The 25,184-nt window shown below is 55.0% G+C and overlaps 1 protein-coding gene across 8 annotated transcripts in view; it reads right to left on the bottom strand.

The window, feature by feature from the left end:
- Positions 1–25,184, bottom strand: part of JARID2 (jumonji and AT-rich interaction domain containing 2) — a 255,628-nt gene that overhangs the window by 18,452 nt on the left and 211,992 nt on the right. For 5 of the 8 annotated variants that reach the window (XM_032341156.1, XM_032341153.1, XM_032341159.1 and 2 more), the window contains 4 exons: positions 12,488–12,723; positions 8,611–8,673; positions 4,522–5,569; positions 1,033–1,535 (listed from right to left, as the gene is read on the bottom strand). In XM_032341156.1, coding sequence (XP_032197047.1) covers positions 1,033–1,535; positions 4,522–5,569; positions 8,611–8,673; positions 12,488–12,723 — 1,850 coding nt within the window. The remainder of the gene's footprint in view (positions 1–1,032; positions 1,536–4,521; positions 5,570–8,610; positions 8,674–12,487; positions 12,724–25,184) is intronic. The other 3 variants (XM_032341154.1, XM_032341160.1, XM_032341158.1) reach the window with 1 other exon arrangement.

The raw sequence follows: 25,184 nt of genomic DNA, 5'->3' as shown, positions 1-25,184 counted from the left end.
TTGTCCCTCCAGAGGAACGGAGGACGGAAGCTGAGAAAGAAATGGCCGAAGGCAGCCAGAGCCATGACTTTCCACGCACTCTGAACCCACAGGTGAGTCAGCCTTCCCAGGCTTCCATATGGGAACCAGGCACTGGAAGCCCCCCTCAATGCCACCCCCAGGGAGGGACAGGCCAGGGCCCGCTTTCAGGCCATGACAAGGACCTGAGCAGTGACAGGAGAGTGACGGAGGCTAACCCAAGGCAGGTTTGTCAGCTCAGCAGAAAACCATCACTCTGTATGTGGCTGCCAGGCTCGGGGCTGGTGGCTCGCTGGGCGAGGGTCTTCTCTAAGGACGCTTCCCTCCCAGGAAGTCCACGCCGGGTCCCTGGGGCAATTCAGCAGAGATCTCTGGTGAAGGTCACAGCTGGACCAGGTGTCCCACTCACCCTGGCAGGCAGGTGGCCATGGGAGGGTCACAGGGACTCTGCCTACCTCTGGGAGGAGGGGGCCTCGCAGGACAGCACACGCTGCACTGTGATCTGGAAACCCCTGTCTGCCAGGGACCTGCCGCGCCCCACCCCACCCCCCCGCCCCCCGCCTCGGGACTCAGCGGGGAGGTCTGTCCTCTTCGCTTCATCAGGAAGGACCAGGCAGAGCCCAGAAATGGCAAGCTGCTCAGAATGCAGGCAAGGCTGCAAAGGAAGCAAGTGCTCCAAGCCCGGAGGGTTTGGCCCCCCGGACAGCTCCCACACCAGGCCAGGCTGGGTGCTCAGAAGGGGCACGTCATGCCCGTGGGCGTCTGCCCCCAAGCTACCGAGTCTCCAGCACCCGGGCACACACACCTCATCTCATGCAAAGGAAATTAGAGGCTGGGAGCCGGCAAGTGGCTCACCTGCAGTCACGGCTGGTGGGAAGCCGAGCCGTCGCCAGACGCCTCGGGCCTGCATCCTGCCCGCCTCCAGCACCCCCGCAGTCGGTGCATGCTGCTCTCAGCTACAGGCAGCCACCAGAGCCCTGCACCCCGCCCCCGCCAGCCCTGCTGGGGGCCCACCTTGTATATGCACTTGTGGAAGTCACTTAGGACGCCCTTGTCCTCCTCCTCCTCTCGCGCCACTTCCTTTTCCTGAGCAAAGAGTCGCCGCCGGCCCGTCTTGAGCTGGGCCTGGCCCACCTCTTTGAGCTTGCTGCGGAAGCCGTTCCTGTGGGCCACGCCGTTGATGAGCCCGTTCTTGGGCTCGAAGCGGGGCAGGGGGTGGAACTTGTTGTAGTCGTGCTCCGTGTGGCCCTCGAGGGGCCCCTTCCGCTTCTCCAGGATCTCCTTCTCCATCAGCACCTCCTTCTCCAGCCGCCGGTGCTCCTCAGGGGACAGGGAGTCATAGGAGAGCAGGTACTGGCAGTAGGCTTCCTGGAGCTTGGCCAGCCGGTCCTGGGCAGTTTTGGGGATACGCAGCATGTCTGCTAGTTTGTTCCATTTTTTGAGGTCAGTCACTTGCTGCATGCCGCCCATCTCGTTAATCAGCCGGAAAAAGCAGGCCAGGTCGAGCTCGCAGCCTCCTGGGATGGTGAGGAGACAAATCACAGGGACAGTCAGGGAAAAGCACGAGCACAAGCCCTTCTGCTTCCATCTGGTAAGCACGGGAACACCACTACGTGCCACAGACACCACTAGGCACTGGGGTCAGAGCAGTGAACAGAATCCCTGGCCCTCAGGGAGACGAGTCTACAGGGACAGACAAGAACAGTCTGGGGCGCCATGGAGGTCACACTGCTGGTAGAGGGGCTGCGGCGCTGCAGGGTCTGCAGGCTCAGGTGGGACACTCGGGCAAGGTGTCCCCAGGGGGCTGACGTGTAAGCAGAGGCCTGAACGGAAGGAGAGGAGAGGGGGCCCTGCGGATCTGTGGGGAGGACCTTTCCAGCGCCCCTCAGCAGGGGCAGCACGTACGCTGCATGCCCCCCCCACCCCACACACACCCCAGGAGGCGGGGCAACCAGTTTTGGAGCAGGGGCTCATCACCCAAGGGCAGGGCCTAGGCTGTGACACCTTGAGGGACCTGCGTCCCAATGTCACCCACACCAGCTGTGAGGTCAAAAAGCAGACACAGGTAGCAGGCACTGTCTGTACCCAGCCCTTTGCACACATGCGCACGCACACACGCACACTAACTGGTTTTCAATCCCAGTGGATTTCCAGGGCCAGAGGCAGTACCTGAGAGGGATAGAGCTGTCTGTCTGTCCCTCCACTCTGGTCACCCCGTGCTCCGAGAGACCGCCCATTTCAAAAGCTAGCGTCCACCACCCCCTGGATCAAATCACAGAACCGTCTAGGTGCACGTCCAAACCAAATATACTTGAGTGTTCACAGAGGAACCGTCTACACAGGGCCTAGGAAAGCAACCTCCCACCAGACAAAAGAGGAGAAACGAAATCTTCCAGAATAAGCAGCCCCTAGCTGTTAGAAGATACATCCCTAACAAAATGCTAGGTGAGAAAAGTAAAGCTTGAGTTTTAGGTCACTGAAAGGTAGGAATGGATTTCTACCCAGAGTGAAAGAAGCCCGAACTCTTGTAGAACAGCAGCCCAGTGCAGGGCGGCCCGGGCATCGAGGGGTCCCTGGGGGAACAGGTCTCCCAACCCCACAGAAGACCAGGAGGTGGGAGTGCAGCAGCCTGGATGCCAAGGAGCTCTGCCTGGTGAGAGGCTGGACACAGAGAAAGCCTGCCATGCCCGTGGCCAGGAGCGGCCAAAGGCCAAGCTCCCCTCCCCGCTCCAGGTGTCCAGCTCAAACCGGGCAGAGTGGAGGCCAGCAGCACCCTGTGGACTCGCAGCAGTGGAGCGGAAAGTGAGCCACTGCAGCTGGCCACAGAGACTCACATCACAAATCAGAAAGGAGGCACCCTATACTCCTCTATTTTCCTCTCTGGAGATCATCAGAACCCCAGAGCACCTGAAAATGCACACACCACATGGACAGGCATCGTTTTGTGGACTCCTCGCCTGTTCTGACTGGCCCATTTGCAGGACCACCAGACCATCCCCTGCATAGTGGCTCCCGCACCCCCTGCTCCCTAGGGGCTGATGGAGGAGGAGCAGATTCTGCAAAGTTGCTGCACACCATGGAGTCCCTTGCTCTGTGGGGAGGCCAAGCTCAGACCCAGGGCCCAAGGACTCTACAGTGACAGGCTGGCCTGGCCTGGACAGGCTGACCCCTTCCACAGATGGTGACAAGGCTCCACACTTGTGGGCAGTAGCAAAGCGTGCAAATGCACACACCATGGGGACACGTCTGCTTGGTCTTGGGCTATGGGAAGGAATCGGGCTTAAGAGAAACCTACTCTGAGGTTACTGGCCATCATTATGACATCACCTGTCCCTCAGTCCTCAACACGGTGAGTCGGGGGACTCCCACCACAGCGGGGGACGGGGAGGGTCCTCTAGCACGCCCAGGGCATAGCCCACACCAAAGGCTCACACCTGCTCAGCCTGTCCCCACAGCCTGAGCCGTCCGCTGACGGCGTGCCATCCCTGAGTACAGACCCCAAACCAAGGATTTCTCCAAATTAAGTGATTTCTGCTCAGATACCTGCTGAGACAACACTCAGACCCCACCTGGCAGGGAGCCCGAGCTTCCTGCCAACTCCTGACACGTGGATGGATGAAACTGGCTCTTCTCGCTGCCACTACAAACTCGGGACCTCCAAAATGGAGGCAGCCACGTGCCCTGTTCCACAGGCCTGGAGCAGAAAGAGAGGTTGTGCGGGTCCCTCCCCGGCTGTCTCCAGAGGGGGCCCCCACCCAGCAGACCCAGCTCATCCCACACAGAGCGAATGAATCCTCGAGGAGCGAACAGCAGCAGGGGCGGGGCGGGGCAGGGCGGGGCCGGGCGGGGTGGGGCAGGTGATGGGAGCCTAGGAGGTCCTGTACAGGGGCTCTGCCTGCGGCCAGGGCCCCCACATCTGCCGGGATGCTCACGCACACAGGGGGGTCCCCGAAATGAGCTCTGCAATGGTCCCCAATCTCAAGAGAAACTTAAACCATCCCCTGATCTGTGGTCTCTGAAAGGGCCCCGCTGGTCACCAGAGAAAGTGACGGGCAAGGAAAACCCTACCAAGGAGGACACAGAGAGAAAGTGGGCTGGCCTGTGTCACCCACGCCTTCGGGCGTTCAGGCCCTACCTGCTGGCGCCCCAGGAGAGAACTGTATTTGGAGACAGGGCCTTGGAAGAGGGGAAGAGGGTAAAATGAAGTATCTTGGATGTGGCCTCCCCCACACCCCCCAGGGAGAGCCCCTAACCCACCGATGACCTGAGCAAATGAAGACCAGGATAAGCCTACGAGCAAAGCCCACGTGAGGACATGGGGCAGACGCCAGCAAGCACAGGCCAAGGCCAGCCGGGCTCCAGAGGATCCACGCTGCCCAGGGCTGGGCTCTACCACCCAACTTCCCGTGTGGAGGGGGAGGCCCCTGCCCGCAGCACTGGGGCCCCGGGGCGAGCTCCGTTCCCTGCCACCCCCTGCCCCGTCCCAGCCCCCGGGGGGCTCACCTATGAGCGGGAGCTCGTCCATGGTGATGCCCTGAGATCTGAGGTGCTTCTTGATGCAGGCCAGCCGCTGCACGTTGGGGCCCCAGCGCCGGCCCAGCTTGTGGATGTGCTGAATCTGCGTCACGAACCGCATCTCGTCGTTGAGCTTGCACTCGGGCCGCCAGTCCGGAGGGGGGATCACCCTGCACATGCCGTACTTCTCCACCTGAGCGCGGACCGACTCGATGTAGACGAGTGGGTCGTGGAACTCCTTGGCGGACGGCCTGAGCACGGGGATCTCGTCCATGGCCGCCCAGCCAGCCCGGCCGCCCCCCTTGTCGGGCTTGGCCGCCGCCTCGTGCGGCTTGTGCAAGGGCTCCGTTTGCGAGGTAGAACGATTTTCACAGGAGGCGCCATCCGTCTTGCCGTGTGCTTGTCTGCCTGGCGCGCTCTTGCCAGCCGTGGCCCGCTTCGGCCGGTTCCTTTCCAGACTCCGCTCGGGCACCTCCTTCTTCACATGCCCGTGCAGCAGAGCCTTTTCCGCGGGGGCCGGCGCCGCGGGGGCCGCCGCCGCCTTTCTGCCGGGGGCTTCGACAGCGCCCGCCGTCCCTTTCATCTTCTTGGGCGGGGACTGCGGCTTCTCGGCCTGCTGTGCCTCTTCCAGTCTCCTCTTGGAGTTCCGCAGCCCCTCCCTCAGCTGCCGCCCCCCCACCTCCTTAGTGCATGACTTTGGGTTCAACCTGCCACTGACCTTGAGGCCATTGACGGCGTGCCCGGTGGACTTGGACGCCCCCCCGAGGGATAGCACCTGTTTGCGGGTTTTTGCATTGCTACTTTCAGTTTTCCCTGAGATTGTGTGGTTGACAGCGGAACTGGGCTTGTGGTGATTGGGTTTGGTTTCCTTGACCAGTTCTCTCTTGGCTTTGGTGTATGTGACAGTCCCCTTCGTCACCGTTGCAGTGTACTTCACAGTTTTGGACGGTGAAGGTCTGACTTCGCGCATCTTTTTGGCACTGGTTGCACTTGTACCCAGAGATGACATTCGAGTGACTCCATTTACCTTCGAAACCTGGAGGCAGCAGGAGAAGCAGAGGGAGGAACAGGAGATGGTGAATTAGTACCTTCCGAGAGGGCGACCGCTCCCTGTGGGGAACCCAACAGAGCGGGCCGCAGAGGCAACCCGGGGCTCTCGACAGAGGCACACCATGGACACGGCCGGGAATGTGAGGCTGATGGCCTCACGCTTTCGAGGTCTTTAGACCAACGTGCCCATTCTCCCACACAAAAACACGGTGCCCGCCCGCATGCCTGCAGCATGGCTTCCTGAGGGATTTAACAATCCCACTAAGTGCTCTTCCAGAAAACCCACGTTTCACGATGATGACCTGTCCACTTGCCAGCCATCACCTGTCACAGGTTAAGGACATGGAGAGCAGCAAGTTGCTGAGCCCGTTTAGGGACACATGCATGTTCTCTCTCTCTCTCTCTCTCTCTCTCTCTCACACACACACACACACACACACACACACACACACACACACACACCCTGTTCCAAGAAAAGACGTGCCTGCCATTCTGTGTGCTCCACAGAACAGCATGCTCTGCCCTCAGAATTTTTAAATCTAGGTGCTAAAAAAGGGAAGGAAACCAAAATACCATACAGAGAAAAGAACCAGCGCACTCATGTGGCCCGGCTCCCATGAGGGTCACAGGCAGGCCGTGGTCGTGCAGACAGGGCCCCGTGGAGCAGGAATGTGCCCCATCTCTCCAACCAAGCAGAGGACACCTGCCTGCCCTCTCCTGCATGGACAGTTCTGGGTTCTGACCCCCGACAAGCTCCATATTCAGTTCTATGGGAACCGCAGGAGCCAGCAGCCTCTGTGTGCAGCCTGGATGCAGCAGTAATCCTGGGACCCGTAAAAATCACCCTTGTTTATATAAAGCAAAACCAGAGAGGGACAGGTAGACACCGGAAACACATCCCTTCTGAAAGATGAGGAAGAGCCCAGCCCGGAGCTGCTGTGGGGGAGGCGGTTTGGGGTGGACCTGTCCCGGCTCTGCCTGCCAGTGGCCTCTGATACTCATTGGCATCTTGGGCTTCAAGTTCTCATCAACAACAGGAGTTCCAAACACAGACTCCAACGTACCATAGGTACCACCACCTCCAAAAGGCCGACTAAAAATTACCCAATACCCAGAAGACAGAACCGCCACGGCCACCTCCTCTCATACCAATAACCCCTACGAGGAGGGGCTGCGCCCCCCAAGGGGAAGTGGACCAACTAGCCATAGTCACACACTAGATAAGTCCTGCCAAGCTGAGACGTGCGGCTCCCACGGGCCCCGCAGCTGCCCTGGCAGAGGAGCCAGGTTCCCTGGGACGCGGCCTGAGTCCCAGGGACCTCTGCCCTGGGCCCTGTCTCAGCCCAAGAAACGCACTTCACCCACACGGAACAAAACAAAAACAAAACCACAAGGTTCCCGTCGGGACCCAAACCAGTACTGTCAGAACCCGCTGGAGCGTTTGTCCCGAAAACAGACCACAGGGCCCCACACCCAGGGATTCTCATCCACTAGGTCTGTGATGGGGCCTGAGAACTCGAATTTCTAACGAGGTCCTGGGTAATGCGGAGGCTGATTCAGGGACATACTTGGACATACTTGGAGAACAAGGAAGTGAACTACCAGTAGTAGGAGACTTTAAAGACAGAGAAGGAAGCGTATTTCTTTATATGCCACAGATCACACACAGTCCAATCGATCAAAAGCCCTCCTTGGTATGAGGCTGTGTTCCATAAGCCAGCCGCAGGGCGTCTAGGGAGTCAGGTTTCCAGTGAGCCAATCTGGACACCATGAGGGGCTGGGCCCCACTGGGGAAAGCAAAGGGCAGACCCCGGGGAGTTACAGCCACGGCCACCACTGCTCACCCCCACCCCCACCCCCACAGAGAAGCAGGACAGACCAGATCAGCTGGGGCGCAGAGATCTGGAATAAAGAACAGGAAATTAAAACACACAAAACTAGCTGCCTGGCAATAATAAGTGAGAAATACATTGATACAACCTGAGGACCAATTTCCCACAGTGAGTACCACTGATCTGGAACAGGAGGGAAAAAGCCCAACACAAAGATCTCTATTTTTTTTCCCCAAATGCTTCCATTAACTAAACACATACCATTTAGAAAAACAAAAAGAGCGAAATCCTGCTGTGGCTTAGAGAGACTTTTCCATCAAGACACAGGCCTCAGGGACCCAGAATCTTCAAAGCGGAAGACGTGCCCTTTCGGCCTTTGGTCTTTGCTTAACCACGGAGAGGACAGCCCCTTCCAGGTCTTCACGCAGCCCCAACAGTGCAGCTCCCACAGCCTAACACCCCACTGCGGATGCTGATCTGCTCAGCAAGGGTGGGAGCCCCAGGGGGCTCAGAGTTCCCCTAATGCTTCTGGCCCCAGCCCCGCCCAACCCCGCCTCCCAGAGCACCTGCGGGAGAATCGCCAGAGAGGGGAGCTCTCTGACTCCACCTCAAAGAGTAGTGCAGTGGCCCTCAGGCCATCCCTCTGTCCTGTGGGCACCTGATGACGTCTCCTGGCACATTAGGGGAAGGTCAATTCCCTGCATTTCCTGCACAGCATTATCTACACAAGTATCATGCCACCTTCAGTGGGAAAAAGAATCCCCTTCGTTACCTATTTCTGTCAACTTGAGTACCAGTGGTCACTCCCAGGATGTGCAGCCAACTGCCCAGCTCTACCAGAAGGAGGAGTTACTCTATTCCTTTCCTTCCTCTCTGTCCTTACAGTCCTCCTCGAGAGCGGCTGGCTATCCAAATCCTATACGTGCGCGTCCACATCACGGCATCTCCCTCGGGACTCATCAGAACAATGAACTTGATGTTGAGAAATAAGTTAGGGAGCCTGGAAAGAGCACACTTCGTGAACTGAATTCCTTCTTCCCAGACCCCACGGCCCACCCAGTGTGCTATGCCTGCCAGAAGAGGCCACGATCCAGCTCACAAGTTGGCCCAACCCAGGAAGCCATCTGTCCGTCCCACGCACAGGGCCACATGTCTTAAGATAGGGACCAAACGGGACCAGCGACCTAGGACCCACCTGTCTGCACACGCACGTGCCTACTCCTTGGCCTGTCCTTGTCTTCAGGGGTCCAGCACTCAACTGTTACCAAAGAAAACAAAGGGAAGGCGGAGGGTGCCATCTGGTCACTGAGGGTTTCTCCCCCACCCACCACTTTATCAAGAAGCAGTGAGCCAGCAAGCACTGAGTTTCAGCTTAACAACACGCCCAGGTCACTCAGACGCGACACAGTGCAGTGGGTCTGACGTCACTGGCGCGGGCCCTGAGAAGTCCTTGCCCAGAGCACGTGAGAGGTCACCTAATCCACTGAGGACTAATGACGGTGTGCGTGTGACAGAACCCTCCGCATGCAAGCATTCACCTGAAAAACCCTCCCAAGTCTCTCCTCCACTCAGCTCTGGCTGGGTTTTCGGTCTTTGCCTCCCACTGCCCCACAACCCGCCCAGCTCTGCAGGAGGCCGGGTGGGGACAGGGGGTGGGGTGGGGGGACGACGATGACATCTGCAGCCTCTTCGCCCACCACCCCCCACTGGTCACCTGTAGCCGGGGTTCCCCCAGGCAGACGGCCAGGAGGCAGCTCCAGGCTGAGAGGCTTGCTTCCCAAGCAGAAATCCCACAGCGGGCTCCAGTCTCCCACCAGAGGGAGCTGCTGAGTCGGGAGCCTGGGCCCATTCTGGCCCAAAAGAACTGGGGATGGGGCCGGAGGGAGGGATGCTCAGGAGAAACATCTGCTGGCTGGGCAGAGCCCACTTGAACTTCAAAACCTGGACTGAAAACCAAAGAACCTGAGGCGAACAGAACTGCACCAGACAGGCAGTGAGTTCCGGGAGGGCAGGCCTGCTGGTGCAGCAGACCCTCTGCATAAGAGAACCAGTAAGACCCAAACTCAGGAGCACAGGACAGAAAGGAGAGGCTGGATTTGGGCAGGAGCCCCTAACCCTCGGACAGCACCTGCTCCCACTCCAGGCAACGGAGTCACAAACACCACGCCACCAACACACACGAGACCACGTACAGGCCCGACCTGGCAAGCAGCCTGGTGAAAACCCCACACAGAGTCCGGAGAGTGCAGCTGATCTCCTGACCTTTTTTCTCTCTGGACGTTGCTATTTCATTTTCCACAACTTAAAGAACAACAACAAAGACTACTCCCAATTCTTGGATCAGAGTTTAAACCTCCTCTTCGAATCCTTGAGGCCAAGACAGTTTCGGCAACCCATACACAGCTTATTATGTGAGGCCGGAGCTCGGCAGACCTTCCCGCCAAGCACATCGCCGGCCAAGCATGTCGCCGGCCCTCACCGTGTGGCTCGGCCTCAGTGCCACATGGAAACACAAGAAGGTGACTGCGTCTGCTGCAGCCTGACAACCCACTTCTCGGCTCTCCGGACACACAAACCTCTGCACCAGGAAGGATGACTTCCTCGGGGTGCTCTTGGAAACCAACGTTTCAGAATCTGCTCCCGGGGCCTAAAGCCATTGTCTTACCATCCAGAGTGTGTTATGGTCACTTAGTGAATTAACACTGAAGGGGCAGGTTAAGGCAGTAAAGACGGAGGCATCATGGACTCCTCTGACACCGAGCCCATGTCCACATTCTCCTGCCGCTGGCCCCTGACAGCCCCAGGGCGGCCCACACGTGTGACGGGCACAGCATCGCCGCTCTCGTAAGGGCGCGAGGCTCAGAAGCTTGGGCTCTCGGGAAGCACGGACGGCCGGGGGCACATGGCGTCACGCAAGGTAACGGGCAAAGGGCTCTTACAGTAAAGATAGCAAGTGATCAGTGCGTCCAAGCGCATCAGTGCCAACAGGGTGAAGCCCCTTCTGGGCAGCACCCCCTTGACACTGTACCCCCTGCTGCCCACCACCCTGAATACCATCCATGTTCATCCTTCTGTCTCAGGCAGACCCGGGTAAGTTAATCCTATGATCTGAAGTTAAAAATCAGCATGTCCTCCGGCCCACCTTTTATGCGGTGAAGGAGGAAAGACTGGATCCCAGTCATCTCCATCAGGCGGTTACAAAGGAATCTGCGATGTAGCTTTAGGGACCTCATTTTCTCTGTCTTTAAATAACGGGATTCAGTGGTTTCCAAACTGTCCTTCCGTTTCCCCAATCTCGCCGACAGGGGAGTGGGCGTGACTGCCTCCAAGTGAACAACAGCGGCCAAGAGGTTCAGGTATCAGTGAAGGTCGTGGTCAGCACCAAGTGAGAGGGGAGCCCTGGGCAGGCCCTTCTGGGGTGAGGAGACAGGGGAGGAGGGCGGAGGAAAGCCCTGCGCAGGGCACGGTGACAGCGGCCTGTGAGATGGGTCCCTGAACAAAAGCCCACGAGCCAGGCTCCTGCAGGTGCTCGGAGACGGAAGCTGCCCTGCGAGGGTAACCCCAGGTTTCTCCTCTGACTCCAGCTGCAGCGTATGTGCAACGGGCCGCATCTGCATGCCAGGGAGCACAGGGCAGAAGGGTGCCCCCATCCCCCCACCTCTCCCCTCCAGCTGTGTGATGCCTCACGGTCAGTTACACAGGGACATCCTGAGCCGAGGGGCCTATGCTGACAGCCGAGAGGGGGCAAGGTTTAGAAGATGCCACACGTACTTGCTCCATCTCGAGATACCAGCGCAAAGGATGAAACGGTGGCACGTGAGGAGCCTGGGAACGGTAGCAGGATTCTCGCGCTATTCACCCACCCCCCGAGCCGAATCACCCGTGAAGGCAAAGATTAACACTAATAACGAACGTGGAGACGCACGCACACTCCCACGTACACGCACACGAATACACGGCAAGAACACGCGTGTCCAGGAGAGATCGCCCCACGTATCGTCAGGACAAGAAAGGCCAGACGGAAAGAAAAGATGCACGAAGGCAAAGACCCGTGTCCCCGCCATCCCTTCGTCATTCTAGAGCACTGCCACGCAGGAACTCTCCTCCGTCCTCGCCCTGACTCCATCTTTTAGATTACAGTCTCTGGTCCATTCTGGAGAAAAGGTTAACTCTGGCTCATAAATGCCCGTGAGGAGAGCTCATCTGCGCTCCCCACAGCTTCCTGACCTCAAAATGCAGTGAGGAAGGAGCAGCGGGGACAGGAGAAATGCCACCGACCCGGGGGACGCAGCCGTTCCACCGCGGGCCTCCAGACACCTGCCTGTCTCCCAAGCCAGCCTCCCGAGACCCTGAGAAATCCCCGTCCAAGGCCGGGAACACCAGCAGTGGCAGAGCCCGAGGCTGTTCTTGGGAGGTTCCCAATAGGATCTGTGTCGTCTGCTACGACTCTGCAGTGGGGACAGCGGGAGGCGGGCTAGAGAGCTGGGTGAAGCCATGCTCTGTGGACCCTGAGGGGCAGACCATGTGTCCCCCACTGCTCCCCAGCACAGGGGAGCAGCTCAGCAGCGCATGCCCAGGCACATCCTCTGCGCCTCAGTCCCAGAAGAGACACTAACTTTTCACACGAAGAACAGAGCAGTCGTCCAAGGCTGTCCCTGGATAGCACTCCAGCCGGCAGGCCTGCTGTCCAGGTGTAGCTTCTCTAGGCTCACCCTGACAGGACTCTGACTCATCTGGTGCCCAAGACACGGGGGTGGGAGAGAGGTAATGCAGAGGGCAGGCTCCCCCGACCATCACCAACACACAGGACCCCGGGCGTGCTCCAGGGCTGACGTGAACACACCCCCAGAGCAGCTCACGGATGTGCACAAACCCCTCCATGCAAAGGTGAGGTTTCCGTCCCCATCCTACCTCTGACCGCCACCCTTCTGCGGCCGGAGTCCTCTCAGTACAGATCTCCTGGGGCTCTGACTCACAGACCCCCTTTGGTTAGCTGGTGACATGGGGAAGTGGTACCTGGCAGACAGTCACCGGTGTGGTGGGGGTCACCCGTGCAGCGGGGCCGGCTTTACCTGTTTCCGTAAGTCCTGAGCCGACCGATGCAGAGGGGGGTGGTGGTGGTTAGCAGCGAGCCCCTTGGCCGAGGAGCCCGTGGACGGGGCCGCTGGTGGGTGGGCCGCTGAGGCCTGTTCCCTCCGGCTGTCAGCCCGGTGATCGCTGTGCTTCTCCTTCCCGGGAGTGGCCTCTTTGCTTTTGTGTTTTTGAACAGGTTCTTTCTCCCGTGTTGACCTGCTGGAACCATTGAAAACTAGAAAGGAAGGAGAGAGAACGAGGTCACTACAGCAGAGACTGTAACCACCAAGCGCCAAGGCCCCGATGTCAAAGGGAAAGAGAACATTCTGGACGGCCCGTGAATCCCATCCATGCTCGAGAGCAACCCCAAGTCAAAACACCCCCCACCTGTCCCCACAACACAAAAGCGGGGAATAATCCCAGGCCCCGAGACAAAAACCATTCAAGGCACAGCCAAAGAATTACTTGCTGGCGTAGAAATGCTAGAAAACCTATTTTTAAAAATCCCTACTGAAGTAAAACAAAACCCAGCCGCCCTTGGAGTATCAACATCACTCCTTAAACAAAAAGAAACTCAAACGAAGAAACAAACACCAACGGTCCCATCCTGAGTCCTGAGAACAGGACGGCCCCGCACATGGAGAGACGGGAGCTGGAGGAAGACCATGTATCCTCTGACACACACGCCGGGAGACGGACGGTCTGCCCACACATGCGGGTCAGGGACACAGCTGCTGCCCCTGCCCCATGGGTGACCAGAGAGGGAAGAGTGTGTCGGAGCTGGAGCTAGACCTGTTTCTGTTCCAGAAGCCCACACAGCGGTCACAGCCGACAGGTCACACTGCTCCCCACAAACCAGGGTCACAATCAACAGGTCATGTTGCTCTCCACAAACCAGGGTCACAGCCGACAGGTCATGTTGCTCCCCACAGAATCCAAAGGGCCCACGAGGACATGAGCATCAGGCCCATGTTACAGATGAAGCCAAAAGAACAGGGCAGGGAAGGGTATGCTTGGCAGAGGCCCAACCCCTCCCCGACCCCTGATGCCACCCACCGAGCCAATTTAGAGGAGGACGGCACTGTGCTTGGCTTTTTATAGGAAACTCCAATTTGGTTGCTGTTTGGAGTTCCCTCTCTGCGTTACCGCTGGAGCTGACGATTACAGACCGTGGGTACGGCCCTCTGCACGGCACCCCTGAGCCTTTCCCATCTGTTCCCCCCACAGCACAGGTCTCCCCTCACACCATCCCGGGGGGGTGGCTGCCTTCTTTGGGGGAAGGACAAAGGCAGGACAGACAAGGAAGCTACAGCGAGCCCTGTCCCTTCAGAAAGGGTCCCAGTGCATCTCCTGATGAGGGGGAGCCTTACAGATCACGGCGTCCACTGCCCTCGAGTACCTCTTCTCCAGCCCACATCTACCCCGAAGGGGCTATGCAGAAGTCACTTCCTGCTGGCATGAAGAAGCCACACGCCCTGCCACCCCCGGCCCCCATTCCGAGAGCTCAAAACCAACGAAGCCTGTCTCTTCTGAGGATGGCTGCCTGCACACTGCGTGCCCAGAGCTCCCTAAACTTGCTCTTTCACCTCCGCTGTGTCCTTTAAAGGCCTGCTATGCCTGAGAGGTTGCAGGAATTTTCCTCTTCTCTGTCATGCGCTTCCCTCTGTTGTGAGGCTAAATCTGCTAACCCATTTTTGTGTTTTTTTTGAAGTTTGTCTTCACGTTTATGCTTCGAAAGCCCGCCCATATTTCCAAATGCTAAGAGAACCCCCCACGTCTCCTCCTGATTGCTTCCTGATCCCAGTGCTAACACAGACGGTCTTGAGGCCCTTTGTCACGACCCGGCAAGCCACAGAACAGAGAATGACCGTTGCCCATGCCCAGAGTGGCTGTGAACTTCCGTCTCGAAAGTTCCTCCCTGCACCAGTGACTACCTCTTCTACACAGAGTTTCAATCCCGCAGCTGAAGACCCCCAACATCACCAATCCGGTGTGTGCTCCCACACTGCGGGAGGTTCTACGGGACACTCAGTCACAGGGAAAGTGCAGGGCTGTGAGCGGTCTAAGTACAGAGCCCGTCAGTCCCACCCAAGCTGGGAGTGTCTGTACTTACTTTCAAGACAAATTAAAAGGAGCATCTGTAAGAAGCCCTACTTCAGTGTGATTAAGCTAAGGAACATGAATCTGGGCAATTCTTGACCACTTGCCCATTTCCTAGAGCCACGAACACAGCTTCTTTCCTGGAACAGCATGGGAAGCTGGCTTGTTTAGGGGTTCTGTTTTTTTCTTTTGTTTTTTAAATCTCAAATATTCTATACCCCTCTGTGCTTTGTCACGGCTGCTAAGAAAGTCGCAGTTCTGCAATTACTTCCCTTCATTCGGTTAAAAAGATGTGCTTCGACGGCTCTGTCCTTGTTGGTAACACTGTGCTGGACAACAGCTCAATTCCCAGCATGGCCCTCTGCAGCCCAGCAAGTCTATCTGCCCCACGGTGCTCTCTGTAGAATGGGGAGGATGCATGTCCCCTTCCTCCAGCTTGTGCTCTCTCACTCTCTCTTACTCACTCTCTCTCAAATAAATAAAATCTTTAAAAAGATTCTGTCTGCCCCTCCTCCACTTATGCACCCATACTCTTTAAAATCAATACATCTTTAAAGCTACATCTCCATGTAAAAACTTGTGTGTAAATGTTCAAGGCAGAATTAATAACAACTAAAAACTGGGGGGAAACAAAGGTTTCATCAACGGGTATTTAGAGAAACAGAACAGGATACTGTCCATCCCAAACAAGGAATCAAGTGCTTGCATGTGCGCCGGCGTGAAGGGTCTAGAAGGCAACTACAGTAAGTGAAAGGAGTGAACGACAGAAGGTCCCATCTGGTAGGAGCCCATTCCCATGGAATGACCAGAACAGGCTGATACAGGGAGCTGGGGGGCCCATGAATGCTTGTCAGCGGGTTGGGACGTTTCAGGAAACTGGGAATGACTGCTGATGGGAACAAGGCGGACAGGACACGAACTGCCACCGAAGCGGAGTGTGGGGATGGCTGCACAATTCAATGCACAAACGAACTACTGAACGGCATGCTGAGATGCATCCTAGGATTTGGGACTCATGGACAGTTGTATCTCAACACAACTACTGTTTTTTAAAAAGGGGGGCCGGGGGGCCTCAGTTGTTAAGCATCTAACTCTTGATTACGGCTCAGGTCATGATCCCAGGGTGGGGAGATGGAGTGGAGCCCCCCAGAAGCACACTCACATTGGGCTCCAGGCTGGGCCGTGGAGCCTGCTTAATGTTCTCCCTCTCCCTCTGCCCCTCCCACCCTCGCGTGGTCACATGCTCTCTCCTGAAAACTAATGAGAACCGAAACCAGTGGGCAAAACACAAATAAAACACTCCTACGGACTGACTACATCATCACCAGTTCCTAGCAGTCAGCAAGAAGGCAGGCAGGCAAGAGGAGCCGGCTCTCACCTCCGGGAGTGATGAGCAGCACAAATTGTTACAGGTACGAAATCCCGACCCTTGGGTGTCCGTACTTTGTGTGACAAAATGGCACATGCCCATGAAGCACTCCTCCTGCGCATCAAAGGAGCTCGTTTCCAGGAAAAGGCCAACCCGTTGCGATGGTTGAGGGTGCAAAGCTAGCCGTTTGCACGGAACGCTATTTTCACTGGGAAGAAGGACTGACGTAGTGATTTGTCCACCGTTTTGTTGTGGAAAGTAACAAAAAACTTTGGCTGCCAGGAATAGAATTTACGACTTCGGGCAAAAGTCACAGTCGTGGAAAAGCTTTCTCTGCCACCGAGTTCCAGAGCCTCCCCACACGGAAAGCCTTCTCCAGTGAGGCCAGGGGACATGCAGGACTGCTCTCCTGTGTTTCGTGAAAGGTGCCGACGACTGGGAGAGGTACTTGGTGAAGCATTAGTTTCAAATGATCAACACAAAACGTGACAAAATTGTGCAAGGGTAAGAGATCCAACCAAAGCCCAAGGCAAACCGATGGATTTTAATGTAACAGAGCATGAAAGGTTCACCCGACCAGATCAGACTCTTGCACCAACCGACCTTCAGGAAACTACCACTGGCTGAGTCTGGCTGTGAGACCAAAGGATAAAATCACCCTCCCAGATTCCTGCCTTTCCGGAGTGTACTTTCGTCTGAGAAAAAACAGAAGAACCTCGCCATCTTCTAGGCCCGATATTAAAGAGCTTTCCAAAAATGCAAAACAATGCAACTCTTCCCAGGTACAACTTCTGGCGTTGGGAATAGTTACTTTCCAGAAAAATGTTACTTGTGTTGACGTGTAATGCGTTTGTGTCATTTTTTTAAAAAAATATTTTAGGGGCTTCTGGCTGGCTCAGTCACAAGAGCATACAACTCTTGATCTCAGGGTTGGGAGTTCAAGCCCCACGTTGAGTGGGAAGATTACAAAAAATAAACTTTACAAATAAATAGAATTTTAAAAAATATTTTAAAACTCCCTCACTTTCAATTTTAATACGGCAAATACCCGTACATACAATCCTTCAGTGGGGTGGGGGGTGGGGGTGTCCCTGACTAGAGAGGGGTCTAAACCCCAGTCAAAACCAAGACCCCAGACGTTGCCAGGCTGGAGCAGCTTCTCCACGGTTAGCTCCAGCACGAAGGTTTCCATATATCTGGACTTGGGTCTAGATCTCGGAACCTCCCCGCCAAAATCTCAGGCTCTGAGAGGCATCTACCTAAATTTGAGCCCAGGATTCATTAGTGATTTGACCTCAGTTTCCCATTTACCACCTCACGGAGTTGCTTGGAGAAACGAGAGAGAATATTCGTTTGGCCGGTTGGGACCCCCACACTCTTTCTGACAGCGCCCATGCCAGAGGTGTTGCAGGACACCGCCACGCGCACTGTCGTCCCACTCCTTTCCAAACGAACCACGGGACAAGGCCACTTGCTCCACAGGGACCTCAAGGAAATCCGTGAAGTGTGGCACTGTAGTTACAGCCAGCGAGAGCTTTCTGAGATCCAGAAAAATCCAGATCCTGCATCAGCCCTCCCTGCAGAGCTAGGGTGTGACCCTGACACAGAAGAAGGCTCCCCCCAACCCCAGCAGGGAAGCGGTGCCTCAGGGAGAAGGGCGAGGGGAGCCTGGGAGCCATGGGGTCCGGGAAGTCTGGGCAGCCGAGCAAATGCCACGAACCTCATAAACCAGACTGAAACACAGCACTGCAGACTGTTTTGATCAGATCGTCGGAAGAAGAGAAAGCATTCAGAAAGACAAAAATTAAAAACTGGATGAAATTAACGTTGAATTGCAAACAAAGAGACAGCTTTCCAATGAATCCACTTTCTGTAACCACTTTGCTATTTTTTTTTTTTTTTACAGCAGCCATATACCCAAATGGCAAACACAGCCAAAAAGTCAAATCATGTGTTAAATGGGAAGAAAGGGGGAGAAGGGGCGGGGAGTGGGGGGACGATGGAGCCAGAGACAAGGTATATTTTGTCCTCAACAGCTCATTAATTTTAAGTGTCGTGGGAACCTGCCAGTTTCACCCCTCCAAGTAATTATCTTTTGTCTTAATTTGTAAGATTCTCGAGAAGGAGAAAGGAAAAAAAAAGCTCACTCTCACAGGGAAAGACTAAACCCTGTGAACATAAGAGACAGAGACAGAGAGAGAGGGAGAGGCGGATGGAGAACTACGCACGCTCTCCCCCAATTAAAAGGAATAATTGGACTCGTTTCTTCAAGGGGAGAAAAAAAGCATTTATCACGGTGAACTGTATTAGGAAACTGTATTGTGCTCAGATACAAATAGCTTTACATTAATGAACAGAGACAAATATATTGATTTGTATACACATACGCTGAAGGTTAAATGGCCTACAGACAGTGTTTTCACACCATGGCAAGCAAAGACCGTATTTTGATTTAGGGTCACTCCGTGCCCGAGCAGCTCAGAGCTGCACCCAATCAGGGATGAAAAAGAAATCAAGCAACACAAGTTACTCTAGAAGCCTCCCTCCAGCAATCCCACAGTCGCAGGGAAGCTGGAAAAAGCTACACATCCCGAGAAGGCGGCTCCCATTTCCAGCTCCAGGGAGCTGGAACGCAACGCCGTGCCCCACAGAAGCTCAGTGCCCACAGAGGGTCGCCAGCAGGTTCTGGGGGGAGGTCCAGGAGGCAGCCTGTCGAAAGCCAACCACAGGGTCTTTAAAACCTCCCCATGCCCACGGGCTCTCGTAGGGATGTGATTAGCTCATTTTGATTTTTTTGTTCCCAGATCACCAAACACATCTGTGTCTCCATTCCCTGAACCACAAAACCAGCTGCCTCCTCTTATCTGTCCTCCAGGAATCGCTCAAGTATTTAAAATGAAGTATATAAAAAGCCGTGCGTTCTTCAGACTGAGGAAGTGGGGCAAAGAAAAAGAGGCTCGGCTTCTTCCAAGGTCCTGCCGTCATGGCGAAGCAAGGGCTACATGTGAAAGCAGTGATCCCCCTTGAACAGAGCTGGCAAAGGACGCACGACCACGTGGGCCAGTGTCCGTGCCCATCCCAGAACAGATGCCCCAACCTTGCTGATTATTTGTGCGAATGAAGGCACCTCATCGGAACCCCAGGACATTATCCTGATGTCCCTATGTGTTTTGTTTCTAGAAGAGACTAAAAGAGAGAAATCCCCGCCTGGCATCTGACAAAAGTTACAGGACACACTGAGATGCCTCCGTGCCAGACCTGCGCTAAGGGGGTTCTGAAGCCTTCGCCTCCTTGAAAGACAGAATTAAGAGCAGGAGCCACCGTGGGAAACCGGGCTGCCAGGTCCACTAGCTAAGGCATGAAAACAAGGAGGAAGGAATGAACCCAAGACCCAAGGCTGGACCAAACACCAAATTCCATAAAGTCAGACCGGCTCCCTGTCCCACCCCCAAAACAAACCAAAGGGACAGAAAGGGAACCGCCATAAATAGAGAAGAGCATGTGACGGAGGGGCAAAGAGAAGCACGCCAAGTTTCTGATCCCAAGCCAGATATTTAAATGGAAGCGTCCCGTCATTACAAGGCGTCCTGACTCGGGGAAGACAGACTCCATCAATCGGCTGGCATTAAATCCTTGTTACTGTACAAAAGCTGCACTCACTCCCTGGAGTCAGTTCAACTTTGAGTCACTATTGTCTGAAAACAATGGAATGTCTGCCAACCTTGTGCCCGCTATTCAAAGGGATTTTCACACAGCAGTGTTGAGTGCCGTAACCCAGGCTGCCCCGGGCAGAAGCCGCTCCCGGGCTGGGCGGTGGCACTCACGTGGGCTGCGACGGAAGGCAGAGAGGACGTGTTTGGGTCAGCACAGGTCCCGTTACAACCTCGAGCACAGCTCACGCACACTGAGGGCCGGGGCCAGGCCCCAAAGTGAGACGGGAAATCTCCTGGCACCCCGACCTCCAGCATGGCAAGCAAGCTCCACGGGTTTACGAGGTGTCTGCGAGACCCCTCTGGGATTCTACATACTGAAATCCTACCACTTTGACTTATATAAAAAACAGGAAGGAGGGCGCCTGGGTGGCTCAGTTGGTTAAGCCTCTGCCTTCCTGGCTGGGGTCATGATCTCAGGGTCCTGGGATCGAGCCCCACATTGGGCTCCACACACCCCACAGCGCTCTCTCAAGTAAGTAAAATATGTATCAGGATTTTTAAAGCAAATTAAATTTTCTAAGTGTGAACTTAGAGAATTTAAGTCCTAGAACATTTTTCTACCATCGGAATCTGGCTGCCACTGCCCCAGGATCTAAGAAAGCAAACACGCCACGTGCAATAACGTATAGTAATGGGGCTGGACGGATCTGCCATTTAAACATGTTTCTTGCATATGTTCCTAGTAATTTCTGAAACCCAAGTTTAAAAGGGCATAAGACCTTTCCGAGAATATAAAGGTCAGGGCAACAAAAAGACCATAAATCAGGATGAGTGGTTTCTGTCATTGAAAAATGGTTTCTTGGCCCGCCCGACCCCCAAAGGAGCAGAGGACAGGACGAGACAGAGTAGGATGGTGACCAGCTCCCCGGGACTGTACCCACATCAGTGGGCTCTAAGACATTTGCATTCTCGGATGCGCAGGAGCAGGACCTGGGGCGGGATATCTGGGCAAACAGCCTCTTGGGGCGGTAGGCAGTGGGCCGAGAGGGATTTCACGCTTTATCCCTCTCGGGAAACAAGACAAAGGGCCCAGAACGATGGGTCATATTCAGAAGGGGTGTGCGTTAACTACTGAAGAACAAAGGACGTTTTTGCAGTCTGGGGTTTCAGAAAAAATTCTATATGCAAGGTGATGACTTCTAAAGGCCGGCCGCATCTGAAGTAATCAGAAGATTTCCGGCCCACCTCTGGATCTGCACAAGGCATCTGCACGTGCTCACGGCATACTGGGAGAAACACCCGTGGGAAATGTGCAGAAGTGCCCGTGGAAGGCTCCCCCACGAGTTCCAGAACTGCTCACTTTCAGAATAAAAATATCAGTACAGAGAAACTAAATACAGGAATGTTTTTATTTCGAGAAGGATCGCTGTCAGCATTCTCCAAATCCTGTGGACCGCTCCTGTACCACAAACACCTCTCTGCCCACCCTCCAGCCGGGAAACAAAGGGCTGTCGAAAATCCTACGTGCACGTTTTACAGTCTCTGGGAACAGCCCTCTTCCGGGCCGAAGGTTCCCCTTAAGACGGGCCAGATGAAATTAACTGAAAATATTAAATACCAAGCAGTCTGGCGAGGAGCTCAGGAATTCAATTTACAATGCGTAGCATATAAACACATCCCAGCCAATTTTGAACAACAAAACTGATTAAAGACTCCGAAAATCTAATAGAATACGTTCATTTTTTTCAGAACTGCAGGGTGTGCTAATTCTTTAGAAGCGTCATGGGGGGAGACGCCAGTTGGAGGACGGCAGCCAGCGCCCACTGTTTTAAGAGCTCACCAAGCATCAGGCACCGCGCTAAGGGCATCTGTCATTCATTTGGTCCTAACAGATTTTTGTTTATCTTTAATAAACTACAATTCACATATCGTGTAATTTCCCCATCTGAAGCGGACCTACCAATCCCGTGGATTTCTGCATACTCAGAGCTGTGCAACCCATGACTGCAATGCCAAGTTCAAAATGTTTGCACCGCCCCAAGATGAAATGCTGTGCCCATCGGCGACCGCTTCACAATCTCCCCTTTCCGACCCCAAAACAACAGTTTTATTGCTATCAGCTGTTTATGAATGGAGAGAGGGAGGTTCCAGGGGTTTAAGTAACTGGCTCACTGACCGCTGGTTAGGAAGGCATCCGAGCTGGAAGCTGGTCTCCATCAGCTGTTACTGACGGCTGTGTAAGACCCTCTGCCCGGAGCAGAGTGGCTCTACCCTGACCAGGAAGAAGAAGCCCCACACTAATATAGCATGGCCCAGCCCACTGTCCTAGCATGTGAGGGGATCCCGAAGGTTCTGCCTGGAATACCGCATTTTGTATCTCTCTCTCTCTCTCTCACACACACACACACACACACACACACACAAGCATTAAAAAAATCGTTGAAAAGGGCACCCTATTCTTTTTTTTTTTTTTTTTTAAGATTTTACTTATTTGACACAGAGAGAGCCGGAGGGTGTGAGAGAGCACAGAGAGGGAAAAGCACACTCCCCGCTAAGCAGGGAGCCTGACATGGGGCTTGATCCCAGCACCCTGGGATCAGGACCTGAGCCAAAGGCAGACACTTCATGGACTAAGCCACCCGGATGCCCAGCATTCCTTTCCTTCTTTAGAAAGAAAAGAAGAACAAAGAAAAGGCTGCAGCCATCTGGGGGAAGACAGGGGCTTGAGCGTGGTGCATGCAAACCATAGCACTGAAGGCCCCAAATACAGACGCAGAAGACGACGAGCCAAGACGACGAGCCAACAGACCCTCGGCCCCAACACTGCACACACTACTGCTCTTCAGAACCACGCTCCCAGCCCAGAGTCCAACTATTGGGAAAACTCACTTGCCTCAACGGGGCGGGGGGAAGAGACCCACAAAAACATGAAGCTGCCAGCGGTGAGAAGAAGGTGAAGAGGACACCCCAGGAAGAAAGAAGCCTCTCCCGGCCATCCCTGGCTGCCCCCACTGCAGTGAGACCCCCCTCCCGCCCTGCGCAGACACGGGACGCACCTCCAAGGTAGGACTGGGGTAAACTCATCCAAATGACTGCGTGTGGGCCCTGGCACACCAGGCCCTCGGTGTGAATCCAAAAGCAATTACATCACGCCAGCTGGGAGTCCAATGGCACATTGGACTTAAAAAAAAAGAAGACTTAAAAAAGTCTTCTGAGAAATGTCCCTCTTCGGAAGGATGAGCGCGGAGAGGTAGGACACTCTATGTGGCTCTTCCCGTCTCTCTAAAGTGCAGAAAAGCCTGTGAAAACTCTACCATGGGGGCTGATGCAAACAGTGGACTTGCCCCTCGTTCCCCTCTGCAAAGGAGGAGGAACGCCAGGCCACAGCAACAACAGTGAGGAAAAACAATGCCAAAGTCACCCCAAACGAACGTATTCGTGCCTCTAGCCACGCTCATCCCACTGGAAGAAAAATAACCATGAGAACATTTCAAAAACGAAGCCATTTCAAGTACCAACACGTAACATCAGTATCCCAGATGTGGATATCCCGGTGTGGGTTTGTTTCCAAACAGGGATTATGTAAGGGCCCTCTTGTTCAGATCTGGGAGGTCCTGGAGATGGACGAGTGTTCTGGAAATCTGCAGAGCTGGTGGGGTAGGAGCTGCCAGAGGTGTCACTACCGGGACCCTGAAGCATGGACCCAGGGCTGTAGATGCACGTGACACGGCCCATGTCACGTGAGATGATGCATTTTCATAAACAAATGCCTTTCCATGAGGATGCTCAACGGAATGGAAATGAGAACATCAGAGTCCAGGGGCATAGCTGCAAAATGGAACACCCGCCTGGGGATAGCTAGCCCTCGCAGGAGACGGCTGGGGGCAGCACTGCGTGGCCACAGAGGAGTGTGGTCACAGACAGGCCCACCTGGACACTGGTGGAAGCCCAGTGTCACCGGGCAAGCCCGGGGGGGCGTGTTTCCCCTGGTGCCACCTTCCACGGGGTCAGGTGCCACGCCTTACCTCCACACCCTGAGCCACTGGCCAAGCTACACTAATACTTGAAGTGGTCATGTTCCACATTTTGTTTTCTGCACGTTAACTTCCCCACATTTCAGGGAGGGTTACCGTCCTGGGGCAGGATACAGATGTTACTGGACGCCCCACACACCTGCACATCCCCAGCACACAAAGCAGGGAGAAGCACAACTCTGACACTAGGAACCACAGGAAAGCAGCCTGCATTCCACGTCCTGCTGTGAAAATGACTAATGGTTCACAGGACCTGCCTGACCCACACGATAAGGATGCCCTCGTCCAGGTCCAAATTTTAGTCAGGGATCTTCACCTGGCTCAACAGGGGAGCCTGGAAAAGTCCTGCGGCTGGCGCACACAGCAGTGCCCATCTGCCGCCATAAGAAATTCCAGCGGTGGCTATTCCTGTCTGTGAGACACGTATGGAGAACTGTTCTTTGTGCTGGGTCAGAAATGAACCAACGACTGCGAAGCTACTGTATCTGGCTCCTTTTGCGGAAGAGGAAATTAAGAATCAGAGAGGTTACACACCTTCCCCAAGGACACACAGCTCATCTGCAGCTTTACAAAAGGCAGGGTACGGAGCTCCTGGTGACTATGATGCTGATAAAGACCTCTGTAGGAACTGGGCCAAAACCAAATCAAAACAAAAACAAAACGAAACAAAAACAAACACAGAACAAACACGTGATGGGCAACCTGGTGTTACAATTCCAATTAACTAGAAATGGCTGGGTAAGCTGTGCAACGCTGATTACTCCATTTTTGAAGACCACATTTTACTTGTACCACTCGGGTGATGACGTTCTTGGATCGAGGGCTCCATGGAAAACCATGCCTGCAGGACTATCCTCACGGTCTCCTGCCTGGGGCCCAAGTCCCAGTCATCCCTGGGACGAGCTTTAATAAACCGCTGGTGGCGATCTCTCTCCTTATCACCGCCTCCTTTCTAGAAGAAAGGCTGCAGAAGGGACAGCGTGAGGCAGGTCACCTACCCCAGTAATGCAATTGTCCCTCCTTCCTCTACAACTCGTTCGAAACTGGCCTTTGTCAAAAAGGACCCCCCGTCCCCGTTTTTCTTTTCCTTTTACATTACGGGCCCTACTGACTTCTCTGCTGTCAACAAAACCACTCTGTCTCTGGGTCATCTGAAGTCGGAGGAGCGCTGCCAACAGTGTGGAGGTTTCTGAGCTGGCCTCCAGCTCCTTCCCTTCCACGGGCCTCGCAGAGGAGCACCGCCGTCCTGTACATTTTAGTTATTTGGCAACCAAGTACGTGAAGGCTAGGTGGACCACAGCACAAGCGCAGACCCAAGCAGACGCTGCCATCCGGACAGGAGTGAATCCCACCATCGCAGCACACAAGGATTCACCCCTTCCCCCTGCCACAGAACCCTGTGCAGGGCCAGCAACATTTCCAAAATGTTCGACTCTCAGCAGCCACCTGCCTGCTTCGTGACGGGCATTAAGAGCTCAGATCTGCTGTGTCCCCCACCGTGAGCAAGACCACCATTCACCCCAACCCCTTGACAGTGACT

This window comes from Mustela erminea, chromosome 4 (assembly GCF_009829155.1).
Source record: "Mustela erminea isolate mMusErm1 chromosome 4, mMusErm1.Pri, whole genome shotgun sequence".
In the NCBI taxonomy this organism is placed as follows: domain Eukaryota; kingdom Metazoa; phylum Chordata; class Mammalia; order Carnivora; family Mustelidae; genus Mustela; species Mustela erminea.
This window is presented reverse-complemented; position numbering and strand designations above follow the sequence as displayed.